Source organism: Cucurbita maxima, unplaced genomic scaffold, assembly GCF_002738345.1.
Source record: "Cucurbita maxima cultivar Rimu unplaced genomic scaffold, Cmax_1.0 Cma_Scf00019, whole genome shotgun sequence".
Lineage (NCBI taxonomy): Eukaryota > Viridiplantae > Streptophyta > Magnoliopsida > Cucurbitales > Cucurbitaceae > Cucurbita > Cucurbita maxima.
In genome coordinates, this window is record NW_019272035.1 from 1,874,506 (window position 1) to 1,887,675 (window position 13,170).

The 13,170-nt window shown below is 32.7% G+C and overlaps 3 protein-coding genes across 3 annotated transcripts in view; 2 read left to right on the forward strand and 1 right to left on the reverse strand.

Annotated features, from left to right (window-relative positions):
• The window catches only part of LOC111493498 (acetylajmalan esterase-like), an 8,991-nt gene extending 7,264 nt beyond the window's left edge, over nt 1–1,727 (forward strand). The window contains exon 4 of the mRNA XM_023143202.1: nt 1,686–1,727. Within this exon, the coding sequence (XP_022998970.1) occupies nt 1,686–1,727 (42 nt within the window). The remainder of the gene's footprint in view (nt 1–1,685) is intronic.
• Nucleotides 1,728–4,532: 2,805 nt separating this feature from the next.
• LOC111493499 (acetylajmalan esterase-like) lies at nt 4,533–5,990 on the forward strand. Its single transcript, XM_023143203.1, has 5 exons — nt 4,533–4,803; nt 4,899–5,111; nt 5,191–5,339; nt 5,419–5,692; nt 5,773–5,990. The coding sequence occupies exons 1-5, from the start codon at nt 4,533–4,535 to the stop codon at nt 5,988–5,990; spliced, it is 1,125 nt and encodes a 374-aa protein (XP_022998971.1).
• A 1,472-nt stretch (nt 5,991–7,462) lies between these two features.
• LOC111493535 (linoleate 9S-lipoxygenase 6-like) lies at nt 7,463–11,243 on the reverse strand. The gene is made up of 9 exons (XM_023143251.1): nt 10,929–11,243; nt 10,572–10,861; nt 10,254–10,488; nt 9,785–10,123; nt 9,587–9,672; nt 9,390–9,497; nt 9,000–9,304; nt 8,656–8,919; nt 7,463–8,326 (listed from the first exon to the last, which is right to left on the reverse strand). The coding sequence occupies exons 1-9, from the start codon at nt 11,182–11,184 to the stop codon at nt 7,573–7,575; spliced, it is 2,637 nt and encodes an 878-aa protein (XP_022999019.1). The 5' UTR covers nt 11,185–11,243; the 3' UTR covers nt 7,463–7,572.
• Nucleotides 11,244–13,170: the final 1,927 nt, after the last annotated feature.

Consider the following 13,170-nt stretch of genomic DNA (forward strand, 5'->3'; position numbering starts at 1 on the left):
TTTTTTTTTTTTTTTTTTTGAAACATATGAATATATTGGATTGATATTTTTTTCATTACGGCTGGCTATGAATGAAGCTCTGATTCGATGTTACGAATGAGGAGCTCTATCAAAAATGAAAACAAAAGTGGGATTGAAAGTCCAAGAAACATAAGTGAGCTCGAAAGTCTAGGAAACATAGGTGGGATCAAAAGTCCGAGTGAGATCTAAAGTCCGATCTTCATTCATGTTCACCGTATTTAAATTTAATAAAACTAAATTCTAAAAATGAGTGATTCTACTCACCAAATCTTATATCAAATATACTATTAACCAATTCTTACCGAAAATCTAACTTTTTCTATCTAAAAATATTCCAATAATTACATTATTCCAAAAGCTAAGAAATATAATGAAACTATCATCGTGAGCATGTTTGGTTGTTGTCCGAGTCTATATTGTAATTTGAGTATTAAATTTAGTTTAAGATGACACAATATCTACCGCTTGAATAGATATAAAAATATTATTACTAGAAACTGTTGAGATATAATATTTTGAGAATATATTAGTTATGGAATATATCTTAGATATTATATCCTAATATTTTTTTCTTCCTAATTTATGATTTGATTTGTAGTATATTTTATTTTATCCTCAATATTTAATTAGTTTATATTTTCGTTTTAGTTGGTAGCTTGTATTCTATTTAAAGGTTATGAATATTAGTGAGAATACACCCCTTAGATTCCAATTCTATTTCTATTTCTATTTTTCATTCTTAACCCAAACAAAACAGAGTTGTGCATGAGAAATAGAAAGAACAATTCTAGTTCTATTTCTCATTCTTAAGGGAAACAAAACAGAGTTAAGAATGAGAAATAGAATTGGGATCGGAGGTTCAATCATGATTGATATTCACATTTAAACAGGATACAAGCTATCAACTAGTACGAGGAAAATATAAACTAACTTTGACAATAAAATAAAATATAGTACAAATCAAATCATACAAAAGAAAATATTAACTTATTACTAATATTTTAAGATATATTCTATAACTAATATATTATCCAAATATTAATTGATTACGAATATCTTAACTAATTCAAACTAGCAACAAGTTGCACTCAATTACGAGAGTCTCCTCTGGTGCAAGCTTATTTCTCAATAACTCGAAGAGGCTTACGAAAAACTTCAAACTTCACTTTGGCAAGTGCTTCAGTAAATATGTCTGCAACTTGCTCATTAATATGTATTTTCTGCGATAACACTTTCTTCCAATATGCAATGATCATACATTTCGGATGATCCACTCACATTTTTCTTCTTGTTTACCATGACCTTTAAAACTCCACTTTTCCCCTGAACCCTGATTGCTCCTGATTCCTGCATTTTGATTCGGCAATTTGGCTTAATATGGCCTAGCTTTCCGCAACGATCACACACCACTTTCACTCGACAATCTCGTTGGAAATGGCCAGGTTTTCCACACTTGTAACAAACTTTAAATGGCTCCTTTGACGACTCCACACTTCTTAATCGATTCTCGTTGCTTGATGAAGGCTATGAATGAAAATTCTGTCTCCTTTGATCTTTGACGTGCAACACATCTTCTGACTTTAGGGAAAACTCGTTGCTGCTAATCATTTGCTTAATCAAAGCATTCTGATTAGAAAGCAAATTCTCCAATTCAATAAATGCAGGCCGATTTGTCCACCCTTGTATTGAGGAAACAAGGGGCATAAAGTCTTTTCGTAATCCACGACTAAGACAACGCCATAATCGAGCTTCCCTCACTGGCTCCTCAGCATCTAATTCTAAAATTTTAGAATACTGATTTTTCACTTTCAAGAAATATTCTTCAACATGTCAGAATACTGATTTTTCACTTTCAAGAAATATTTTTCAATAGAAAAATTACCTGAGTTACCACAACTAGTTCATTATCTAGAAATTGCAATCGAGCTGTATTTTAATTAGTGAACAGCTTTTGAAGTGTTTCCCACACTTGCTTTGGTGACTTTAAATCACGAACATGATCAATATATTCCTTGCTAATCAAAGTTCGCATGGTAAATAGAGATTTTTCACGTTTGATTTTTCATTTTCGGCGTAATTCATCATTTTGTGGAGTATCTGCTGGAATTTCTGTGTCATCACCTTCAATTAAATCGCACAAATCTTGCGCCTGTAGATAAACTTCCATACATAATTTTCAATAATTATAATTATTGCCAACAAGCTTTTCCATAGCTATACCCAGAGAAGCACTTCCACCATTCATCTTGTTGAGTAATAATATCAAATCCTTAGTTACCAACTTGACTCTAATACTAACTGACACAATATCTACCCCTGATAGAAGAAGTGTGTATAGATCTGAAAATATGAGAAATGAAATAGAATTGGGATCGAAGGTTTAATCTTCACTGATATTCACAGAGTTAAAATAGGATACAAGCTACCAACTAATACCTACAAAGGAGTAAAATATAAACTAAGTCTTCACAATAAAAATAAAATATACTACTAATCAAATCATGAAAATATTAACGGATTACGAATATATCCATAGCTAATATATTCTCCCAATATTAACTGATTACTCATCAAATCATGAAAATATTAACCAATTACTAAGAATATATACATAACTAATATATTCTCCCAATATTAACTGGTTACGAATATGGCTAATTCAAACTAGCTCTATGTTTCACTAAATTAGAATTTTATTTGGTTGGGGTAGGCTGAAACTACTATGACCCCTTGATCGTAGCTCGCTGGTCCCTCTGAGATTCTAAATTAGAATTTTACTGGTGGAATTCGCTCACCCAATCTTAGGTCAAATAACTTAAACTTATTTCTAATAATTTAAACTAACGTAATTTTACGTACAATAAAATTTAAACCATGTACTAATAATTTAAACTCGATAAAACTAAATTTGCATAAAATAATTTAGAGTTGACTCCAAATAATTTAAACTAGCTTAGCATAATTTTGCATAAAATAATGCAAAAATAATTTAGAGTTGACTCCAAATAATTTAAACTAGCTTAGCATAATTTTGCATAAAATAATGCAAACTTAACTCTAAATAATTTAAACTAGATTTAAACTAGCTTAGCATAATTTTGCATAAAATAATGCAAACTTAACTCTAAATAATTTAAACTAGTTAAACCTAATTTTACATAAAATAATACGTAAACTTGACTACAAAAATTTTAAACTAATCAGCTAAAATGTTGTCCTACTAACCTTAAAAGCTCACGAAGAGTTGAAACTAGTAGAAAATGGTCCGAGCGTATCAGGCCTAAGCCGGATCAGCCGAATTATCAGTCTGGAGTTCACATTTGAACTCATATTACTTAATTCATAGTTCATATTCGAACTCCACTCAATTAAAAATTATCGAATGCCCCAAAATTCATAAAAATAAGAATTTGAAGTCACATATAACGAACCATTTATCCTTGTATTGACATCGTAGAAGACCTTCAAAAACTTTACACTAACATTTTTTCAATCATCAATGGTTGTGACCATATAATTTTGTTTCCATTATTGCTTTCTTTGAATTACTCAACATAATCTAATTCTTCCTCCAATAGTTGGAAGGGTTTGTCAAATTTTGAGGCATGAATAAGCGTTAAATAAGTGAAATTTCATTTAGTTGCAACATCCAAGCAAACAAGTGTTTTACCTTCAATTTTTTCTTGTTCAACACAATCTATAAACCTTTGTAATCTCTCACGGGATGATCTAACATACCTTATTACATTAGTAACACTAGAAATGGAGTCATGTATTTTTTTAAGCCTCTCATTCACAATCAAGTTAATTAGGTGGGCACAACACCTCATGTGTAATATATCTCCATCATCAAAGACGAGTGAATTCTAACTTCAAATCCTTCTGGTAACATATGAAATATCTATATGATTGAAACTTGCATTATCAATTGTGATAGAGAAAACTGTAACGATCCTCCATTCCAATAAACAATAGTCAATGATCTATACGTCTAAGTTTGTAACTTAGATTTTTTAAATCAACGATGAAGTTTGAATTTTTAAAAAATAAATATTTAATTAAAACTTTAACTCAGACCTTTTAGGTTTGCTGCCTATTTAGTTCAAAATTTTACTTAAGTTTCTTCCACTTTTAACTTGTACTCAGTTTTGTCTTAAAAAGTTTGATCGGTCGTCAATCTTTTAATTTTAATTTTATGTGTGATAGATTTAAATTTCATTTTTGTTTAATTATCCTAGATTTTTAAAATTCACATTTATTTTAAATTTATAAATCCAATAGTTTTCTTTTTCTATTGACATAATATTAAAATTTATATTTCCTAAAACAAAACTAATAAAAATTCAAATTAAAAAAGAATCCAAGTTGGAATCCTATCCTTCAAGGATTAGGAAATTCAAAAACAAATCAAAACCCTTTTATCTTCCCAATTGGGAAAGCATGGTAACCTATAAAACCAAACCTCTCACCCTTCCACCATTCAACAATTCCAATTCAGAATTTGTTCCACAATGGCGCCTTCAACCAAATCTCCTTCCTCTATTGTTCTTGCTGTTCTTCTTGTTCTTGTTTCAGTTATTGGCTGTCCTTCATCCACAGCCCATCTACTCAAAACCTGCATGTTCGACGCTATCTACCAACTGGGTGACTCGATTTCGGACACTGGAAACCTCATTCGTCAAAACCCCAACACCCCATTTTCTCATCTTCCTTACGGTGAAACGTTGTTCAACAAATCCACTGGCCGCTGCTCCAATGGTCTTCTCATGATTGATTACTTTGGTATCCCTTCCTTCTAACCTTTTATTCTACTAATATTCTCAAGCCCCCCAAATTGGTGTCTAATGATATGACCATATTCCCCTTTCAATTTGCAGCTTTGGACGCTGGACTTCCCTTGGTGAACCCTTATTTGAACAAAGATGCATTGACAAGGCATGGTGTGAATTTCGCAGTGGCTGGTTCTACGGCTTTGTCTTCTCAGCTTCTTTCTCAAAAACAAATCTTATCTCCGGTCACCAACTCTTCTCTCAACCAACAACTTTATTGGATGTTCTCTCATTTCAACTCCATTTGCTACAACCAAAGAGGTTTCTAATTTCTCTCCAATTAATTATATTTTGTTTTATATATGTTCATTTTAATTTCTATTATGCTCCTATCTTATAGATTGCAATGAGAAATTAAGGAATGCTTTGTTCTTGGTGGGCGAGATTGGTGGGAATGATTATAATTACGCTTTGTTTCAAGGCAAAACTATTCAAGACGTGAAAGATATGGTGCCCCAAGTTGTTCAAACCATAAAGAACGCGGTTGAGGTAACTTTGCGTTTATATATTTATTTGAATTAGAGTTTTTTACTTACCTCTGAAGTTTTTTTTTTCTTTTTTGGTGCAGAAAGCGATAAGCTACGGAGCTACTCGAGTTGTTGTTCCTGGAAACTTTCCAATTGGATGTTTACCCATCTATCTCACTGGATTCCAAACCAATGATACAACCGCCTACGATGAACTTCATTGTTTGAAAGATTTGAATGGCTTGGCTACTTATCACAATGATCAAATCAAGGAAGCTATTGAAGTGCTCAAGAGAGAGAATCCACACACCATGATCGTATATGGTGACTACTATAATGCATTGTTGTGGATCCTTCGTCGTGCTTTTATACTCGGTATGTTTTTCTTAATTATTATGAGCTTAGTTCAAAAGAATAGAATAGATATCTTAATTATTCATGTGTGTGGTATTTAGGTTTTGATGAAACTTCTTTGCAAAAATCATGTTGCGGGATTGGAGGAGACTACAACTTCAGCCTCATGAAGATGTGCGGAGTTGGTGGAGTATCAGTTTGTTCAAATCCAGATGAACGTGTTAGTTGGGATGGAATCCATTTGACTCAAAACGCTTACAAATTCATGGCATATTGGCTCATTCACGACATCCTTCCACAACTTCATTGCATTGTTTGAATTTTGTTTTAGTTGTTTATTTTTAGTTTTTGGCTTCCCTATTTGGTTTTTTTTTTTTTTTTTTTTGAAACATATGAATATATTGGATTGATATGTTTTTCATTACGGCTGGCTATGGCTATGAATGAAGCTCTGATTCGATGTTAAGAATGAGGAGCTCTGTCAAAAATGAAAAACAAGAGTGGGATTGAAAGTCCAAGAAACATAAGTGAGATCGAAAGTCTAGGAAACATAGATGGGATCAAAAGTCCCAGTGAGATCTAAAGTCCGATCTTCATTCATGTTCACCGTATTTAAATTTAATAAAACTAAATTCTAAAAATGAGTGATTCTACTCACCAAATCTTATATCAAATATACTATTAACCAATTCTTACCGAAAATCTAACTTTTTCTATCTAAAAATATTCCAATAATTACATTATTCCAAAAGTTAAGAAATATAATGAAACTATCATCGTGAGCATGTTTGGTTGTTGTTCGAGTCTACATTGTAATTTGAGTATTAAATTTAGTTTAAGATGTAAATTTAGTTTAAGATGACACAATATCTTCCTTTCAAAAGTGTGAATAGATATAAAAATATTATTACAAAAAATTATTGAGATATAATATTTAGAGAATATATTAGTTATGGAATATATCTTAGATATTATATCCTAATATTTTTTTCTTTGATTTATGATTTGATTTGTAGTATATTTTATTTTATTCTATTTTTAATATTTAATTAGTTTATATTTTTTTTTTATTGATCTGTATTAATGGATAGTTTGTATACTATTTAAAATAAGGTTATGAATATGAATGAGAATACACACATTTCAATTCTGTTTCTATTTCTCTTTCTTAACATAAACAAAACAGAGTTATATGTGAGAAATAGAATTGGGATGGAACGTTCAATTCCATTGATATTCACATCTAAATAGGATACAAGCTATCAACTAATAGCTACAAATTAGGAAAATATAAACTTACTCTGACAATAAAATAAAATATACTTCTAATTAAATCATAAAAGGAAAATATTAACTTATTATGAATATTTTAACAATAAAATAAAATATACTGCAATTAAATCATAAAAGAAAAATATTAACGAATTAATTAAATCATAAAAGGAAAATATTAACTAATTATGAATATTTTAAGATATATTCTATATCTAATATATTCTCCAAATATTAATGAATTACGAATATTTTTACTAATTCAAACTAGCAATTATGAGAGTCTCCTCTAGTGCAACCTTATTTCTCAATAAATGGGAGAGCGTCACGAAAAACTTCAAACTTCACCTTGGCAAGTGCTTTTATCTGTAACTTGCTCATTATATTTTCTACAATGCGATAACACTTTCTTCTAATTTCAAGGCCTAAGTTACCATTAAAAATAAATTTGAAATTGATTCTCAACCGGACTTTTATTCATTAAATAGTAATACGAAGTACATAAACTTTGAGTTGGAATGCTACATTAAACCATAAATATGGTCTTTATTTCGTCATAAACGGGTAGCTTAAAGTGTAATTTGCGACCTTCAAATGACACAACTCCCTTGAAATACTAATTAGACGACTTAGATAGAGATGCTATTCGGAATTCCTTTGGCAGTGAGTCCTTCAGTACTTGATGGAACGAGTAAGGTGTAGGGCATGTTAACAGGTCCAGATCGATTCTTCAAACTCCCATCTTTATTCCTTTGCATAATTCTATTCTCAACTTCAAACAGCTCTTTCCCAAATTTCTCGAACGCTTCCAATGCAAATTTATCCGAAGTCCACTCGATGGAAGCTCTTTGCCCAAGATACACCTCATCCGAAGCATGCTTTGACAGTATTTCAATGACTGAGATACCAATAAGTGCTTGTAGTTCTGAGGTGATTGTTCTTAGGAAGGCCTTCTCAGGATTGGACTCAAGCTCCTTGTACTCAGCGGTGCCAACTTCAGGCATGAGCCTGCGGCTTGTAGTTGGCCTATTCAGAACATACCCTCCATATGGGTATTGTCCGAAGTTCACCGCTGCATGGAGAGCTGAAGCGATCCATATGATGGTCGTGCATGACTCGATCAGCTCGGATAAAGTTTGCATTTTTGGCCACCATGGTTCGTGTTTCTTGTCAGCGTGGCCTTTCTCCCGCAGCTCAGTCCACCAAGATTGGAGTTCAAAGTCGTTTTGGATTGCCTTGTCGTCTTTGTAGTAAAGAGAACAATAATGTGTAACCCATGATTTGATGGCCGACCAAATCTCAAGCCCATCGACAGCAAATGGATAATCATTTATTAGTAGTCGAAGTCCATGCGGGGAATTCGAGTCCTCAACGGCTATTCCTCTACACAAACCAAACCCAAAGGAAGTCAATACGAAATTCATGTCGAACATGATTTGGTTAAAATATCATCATTAGTCCAATAAGGTCAAACCAAATTATCGTACGAGTCAATTGTCGGTACATTTTAGAAAAATGATTTAGGTATTTTAGGAATAAATTGTTACTGGAATAAAATGTTGGTCTCTGCTATAAATACCCTCCCACCCTACCAATGTTTTTCATCCCAAGAAGTACAAAGGCAAAGAGAGCGTCTTGTAATCTCTTTTTAATTTGTGTTAATAAAGAGTGTGAGTGTTTTTTTTATAGAGAGTTGTGTTCAACCGATTTACCTCTTGATGAGATTATTAGGTAGTGCTTGGTCAGGGAAGGTCCACTCCTTGTAAATGTAAGATGACAATTCCATAGCATATTTGGATGGAAAATGGGTCGATTCAATCAGACCATTTGCATTAATCAAAACTTGTCTCGCCGATGCGTTAATAAACATGGTGTCTTTGTAATGAGGAACGAGTAGCTTATGAATTGGATGAATCACACTCAATTGTCGATGTGTTGCGATAATAAAAGGTTCGAGCACTGCATGAGTATGCAACCTGTAATTTCAAAAGAGTTGATATCGTAAGCTCGTATCTTGATAAGATGGAATTGAAGAATTATTTAGAGAGATTCATACCAATGGCTGATGAGTTGATGATACCCAACATCATTTACACCTACATAAGCTTTGGCCAATGACCAAATTGAGCCTTCGACGCCCTTTTCAGCTGGAAAGTATAGTTTACTAATGGCACCAAGTTCATCTCCTTGAGGGTGTGGCAAGCTCAACTCGATAACCAAAGGCTTCAAAGTCCCATCATCTTTCAAAAAGAGCAATGTTCTTGTGGCATATGTTTTTGTGGATGTTGCATTTATTCTTCTAAGATAGGGCATCAACGCATCGTGGTGGTCTAGTATGTAGAGTTTGTTTTGTTTGATTGCCTATTCAACATAATCAACAATTCATTTTGGGTTATTTTCATCCAAACTATGAGGAGAAAAAAATTAAATTTGTTTACGAAGTCACCTCATCAACTGTTAGTCGGTTCAAACCATGTTTTATATGTTCTTCAGTGATTGTACTTCTTTGATTTCCGTAAACCTTTGGGTCAAGCTTACTTAAAGGTGGAAAAATCTATGAGTATAAAAATAAATTGAATTAACGAATGGAAAGAAAAAAAATAAGATTTGAAAAAATTGATATCGAGTCTATATTAACATTACTTCAAGACGACGAATCACTAGAGGATTGACTCCGGCTAGCATTTCTCTTGCAAATTCTTCATCTGTGCTCCATGCAGATTTGTTGTCTGTTCCATATCATTACACGATCAACAAAATTGTACAAGTCATAGTTAAACTAAAAACTAGTAAAATTTGGTCTTAAAACATGTTGTATCAAAAAGATATCCATGTTGTTACCTTTGACAACTTGGGGAGTGGGAAATTTGAGGAACTTTTCACCATCATTCCTAAGAAGAGATTTGAACAAAGGTGGTGTGAGGTCCTCAGTGAGAGTCTTAAACGCATTAAATGGAACGGGAAACCCTCCTTGAAAGAGATCATCAACTTCCTTAAAATTGTCAAACTCAGTAGGAGTTACATCAAATATGGATTGAAGCCCTGGTTTGATAGATATCGAAACTGCTTTCAAGGTATGCCCAAGGAAATCCGACATCTTCAAGTGCCCGAAATTCTCATCTTTTGGTACGTAGATGTCTAAGCTCATCACTTGTGATAATCGGCTCTCGTAGTTGTGGTCTGCAAATAAACAAATATAAGATTCAAATTATAAGTTGTGGTCTAATAAGTGTTTGAACTTTTTGGTTTAAAAATTGATTAAATACAAACGTGAAAGTATAATTTAACCATAGAAAATAATAAATCTTACCTTTTCTTGCCCGTGGTCTTCCGGTTCTTCCTCTACGAGGGTAAGGATATTGTTGGCTTCCACCAAGAACGGGACGATGGTCACCATCATCTGGATCAGCAAGGTCATTATAGACATCATAGTCATAGATTCTATCCCATTCCTTCCGCTCTCCCGTTCCATCACCTCTCAAATTCCACAGCTCTTCCTCTCTATACTTACGAAGAGGTGCTGGTGTGTCGTTTGGAAGACATGTCTACATACCAATAATTCCATTAAAAACATAAAATCTCGACGAAAGTAAGACGAGAGAGAGAAAGACGAAAAACAAATAATTACATGATTAGCGAAGAAAATACGATCTTTGTTGTATCGTCGAGAAGGGTAAACCCAGGAGTTGCAATCGAAATGGACGTTTCCATAGCCGGGAACATCCTCGAGAGTGAGGGACTTGAGGAAGAACTCACTTGTATGCCCATTTCTTATGTAGAAAGCTCCTGGAAATCCAAAGTCATCTTCCCAATTAAAGTTGATTTGAAACACAGATTCTCCGGTGAATAGCGGCGGAAGTGAAGTGAGCCACCTCTCCAAAAACGCCTTGCTCCCGACCTTCCCTCGTGAGTCATTTGCTGTGGATATCATTCATTACAATAAGGTCACCAAATAGAGACAAAAAAAAGATAAGAGAGATGTTACAAGCATGAGTGGCGCTGATGAGCTGAAGAGAAACGCCGCCGCCCAACAGCTCTGTGAAGTTATCGAGAAGAGAGGAATGGAACTCAGTGAAGTCCAACACATTGCTTCGCATAAGAATGACTTTCCCTTTGATCTTCTTTCCTCGGAGATGGGTGACTCTGTCTATGATGTTACCGCCGGCATTGATGACGGAGCCTGCAAGGTCTCCGGTGGTATTCAACGCTCCCTCTACGATGTTCTTCCCAATTCCAAACATTTTGTATGTCTCTGATTTGGAAGTGCTAGAGAAGATGATTTGGAGAAGAGGGTTTTAGGGAATGCTATTTATAGCACTAAAAAGTTTGTCCTTTCTTCAATATGAACACATGTTCATAGCCATAGCCACCTCACATGATTCACATTTTCAAATCCCTCAATAATAGATCTCACTCCCAAAGATATATTTATTTAATTAGTCTTCCCGGAGATATAATAAAAATGTCCATTCATCGTTTATACATTTGTATTTTTCGTCATATTTTTATCAATTATTTTCTCAAGTAAATTGATATTCGAACCATATACGTTGGGATAATTGATATCAACTATGATGTGTATCATTACCTTGTAAGGATACAACAATATTTTTATGTGAGATCCCACATCAAGTGGAGAGTGGTTCTCTCGGGTAGACGAGTTTTAAAAACCTTGAACAGTAGTCTAAAAGAAAGAGTCTAAGGAAGACAATATCGGCTAGCGGTGGGCTTGAGCTATTATAAATAGTACCAGAGCCAGACACAAGGTGGTGTGCCAGTGAGGACGCTGGGCTTCCAAAGGGAGTGGACACTAGAGCGATGTCCCAACAAGAACATTGGACCCTTAAGGGGAGTGAATTGTGAGATCTCGTATGTGTTCGAGAGAGAACAAAACATTATTTATAAGGGTGTGAAAATCTCTCTCTAGATGTTTTAAAAAGCTTTGAGAGATGCCAGAAAAGAAAACCCAAAAAAATGGCAATATTTTAAATTTGGGCATTGAAACTTGCAATCTTTCTTTTCCCATATCTTATCGGCAAAGAAGTAAGGAATTCCTTCGTCTTTTTGTGCCAATTCAATTAATAAACAGATCCCAAATCCCCCTCCAATTATTATTATATTATTTAATTATATTTTATATAATAATTATTTCCATCATTATAAAATATATTATATATATACCCTAGGTAGATTTTATGATTAAATTTACGATTAAATTATTTTTAAAAAAATTCAATAATATCCATAAATTAAAAAAAAAAAAAATTGGTGGAAATTTTTTAATTTTGACTGATTTATTCCATTGTTGATATTATGTATTAGTTAATTTTGTGCAATTTAAAAAAAATAGTGAAATTTGAATTTTTTTTTTCCCCAAAATTAATGAGTAAATTTTGGAAAACTTAAAAAATAGAAAGAAAAATGGTTATGGGTAAAAATTGATAATTTATTGAGTAAATTTTTGTCTCTGTTCATATTATTGATTTCAGCTTTATTTATATATAAACAAATAATGTTATCCTTTTTAGCATTTCAATGAGGCTGCAACTAAAATGTATTTATTAAAAAATAAATATAAGGAAATAATTCAAATGTGAATCATATGAATTTTGGGGCAGGGAGCTCTATATTGAGAGGGACAAATATTTATTATTCAAAGATAATAATAATAAAAAATCTAATAAATTTGTTATTTTTGTATGAAGATAGAAAAATAATTACAAATAATTAAGACATGGTTAATAATATTTTTTAAAAATTATTTGTAAAACATAAAATATATTTGTAGTTACTTCTAATAAGATACAAATACACTTGGTTAATTTGATTGTACACGACTTGTGGGGTTTACTCTTTGAAGGTGTTGGGACTATCAAGTGCCAAATTCTGGACGGTGAATTTAACCATGGTTAGACTTCCTGGAAGGTGAGTAACGTAAAGAGACTTGTAACCGAGTAATTATAAAAAGAATTCATCATCAACACTCCAAAAAAGATATCAAATTTCATACCGAACTAACTGTTGCGCAACTCTCTCAACGATTCAAAAAATTTAATTATTTCTTTTCCTCTCAAATTATTTTTATATTTTTTTTATTCTAAAAGTAATAAGAACAAAAGAAATTAAATGATTTTAAATGTAAAAACATACCAATGTTTAATTTCTAACATTGATTTTTGGACAATGTGGTATCAACAAATTCATCGTCAATCTTAGCATTTTTCTAT

Coding starts and splice junctions, on each gene's coding strand:
- LOC111493535 (XM_023143251.1), bottom strand. CDS start 11,184: ATGTTTGGAATTGGGAAGAACATCGTAGAGGGAGCGTTGAATACCACC. Junction 10,489..10,571: donor GTATTTTCTTCGCTAATCAT/GTAATTATTTGT, acceptor ATTGGTATGTAG/ACATGTCTTCCAAACGACAC. Junction 9,673..9,784: donor CACTCCCCAAGTTGTCAAAG/GTAACAACATGG, acceptor GATATGGAACAG/ACAACAAATCTGCATGGAGC.
- LOC111493499 (XM_023143203.1), top strand. CDS start 4,533: ATGGCGCCTTCAACCAAATCTCCTTCCTCTATTGTTCTTGCTGTTCTT. Junction 5,340..5,418: donor CCATAAAGAACGCGGTTGAG/GTAACTTTGCGT, acceptor TTTTTGGTGCAG/AAAGCGATAAGCTACGGAGC. Junction 5,693..5,772: donor TCGTCGTGCTTTTATACTCG/GTATGTTTTTCT, acceptor TGTGGTATTTAG/GTTTTGATGAAACTTCTTTG.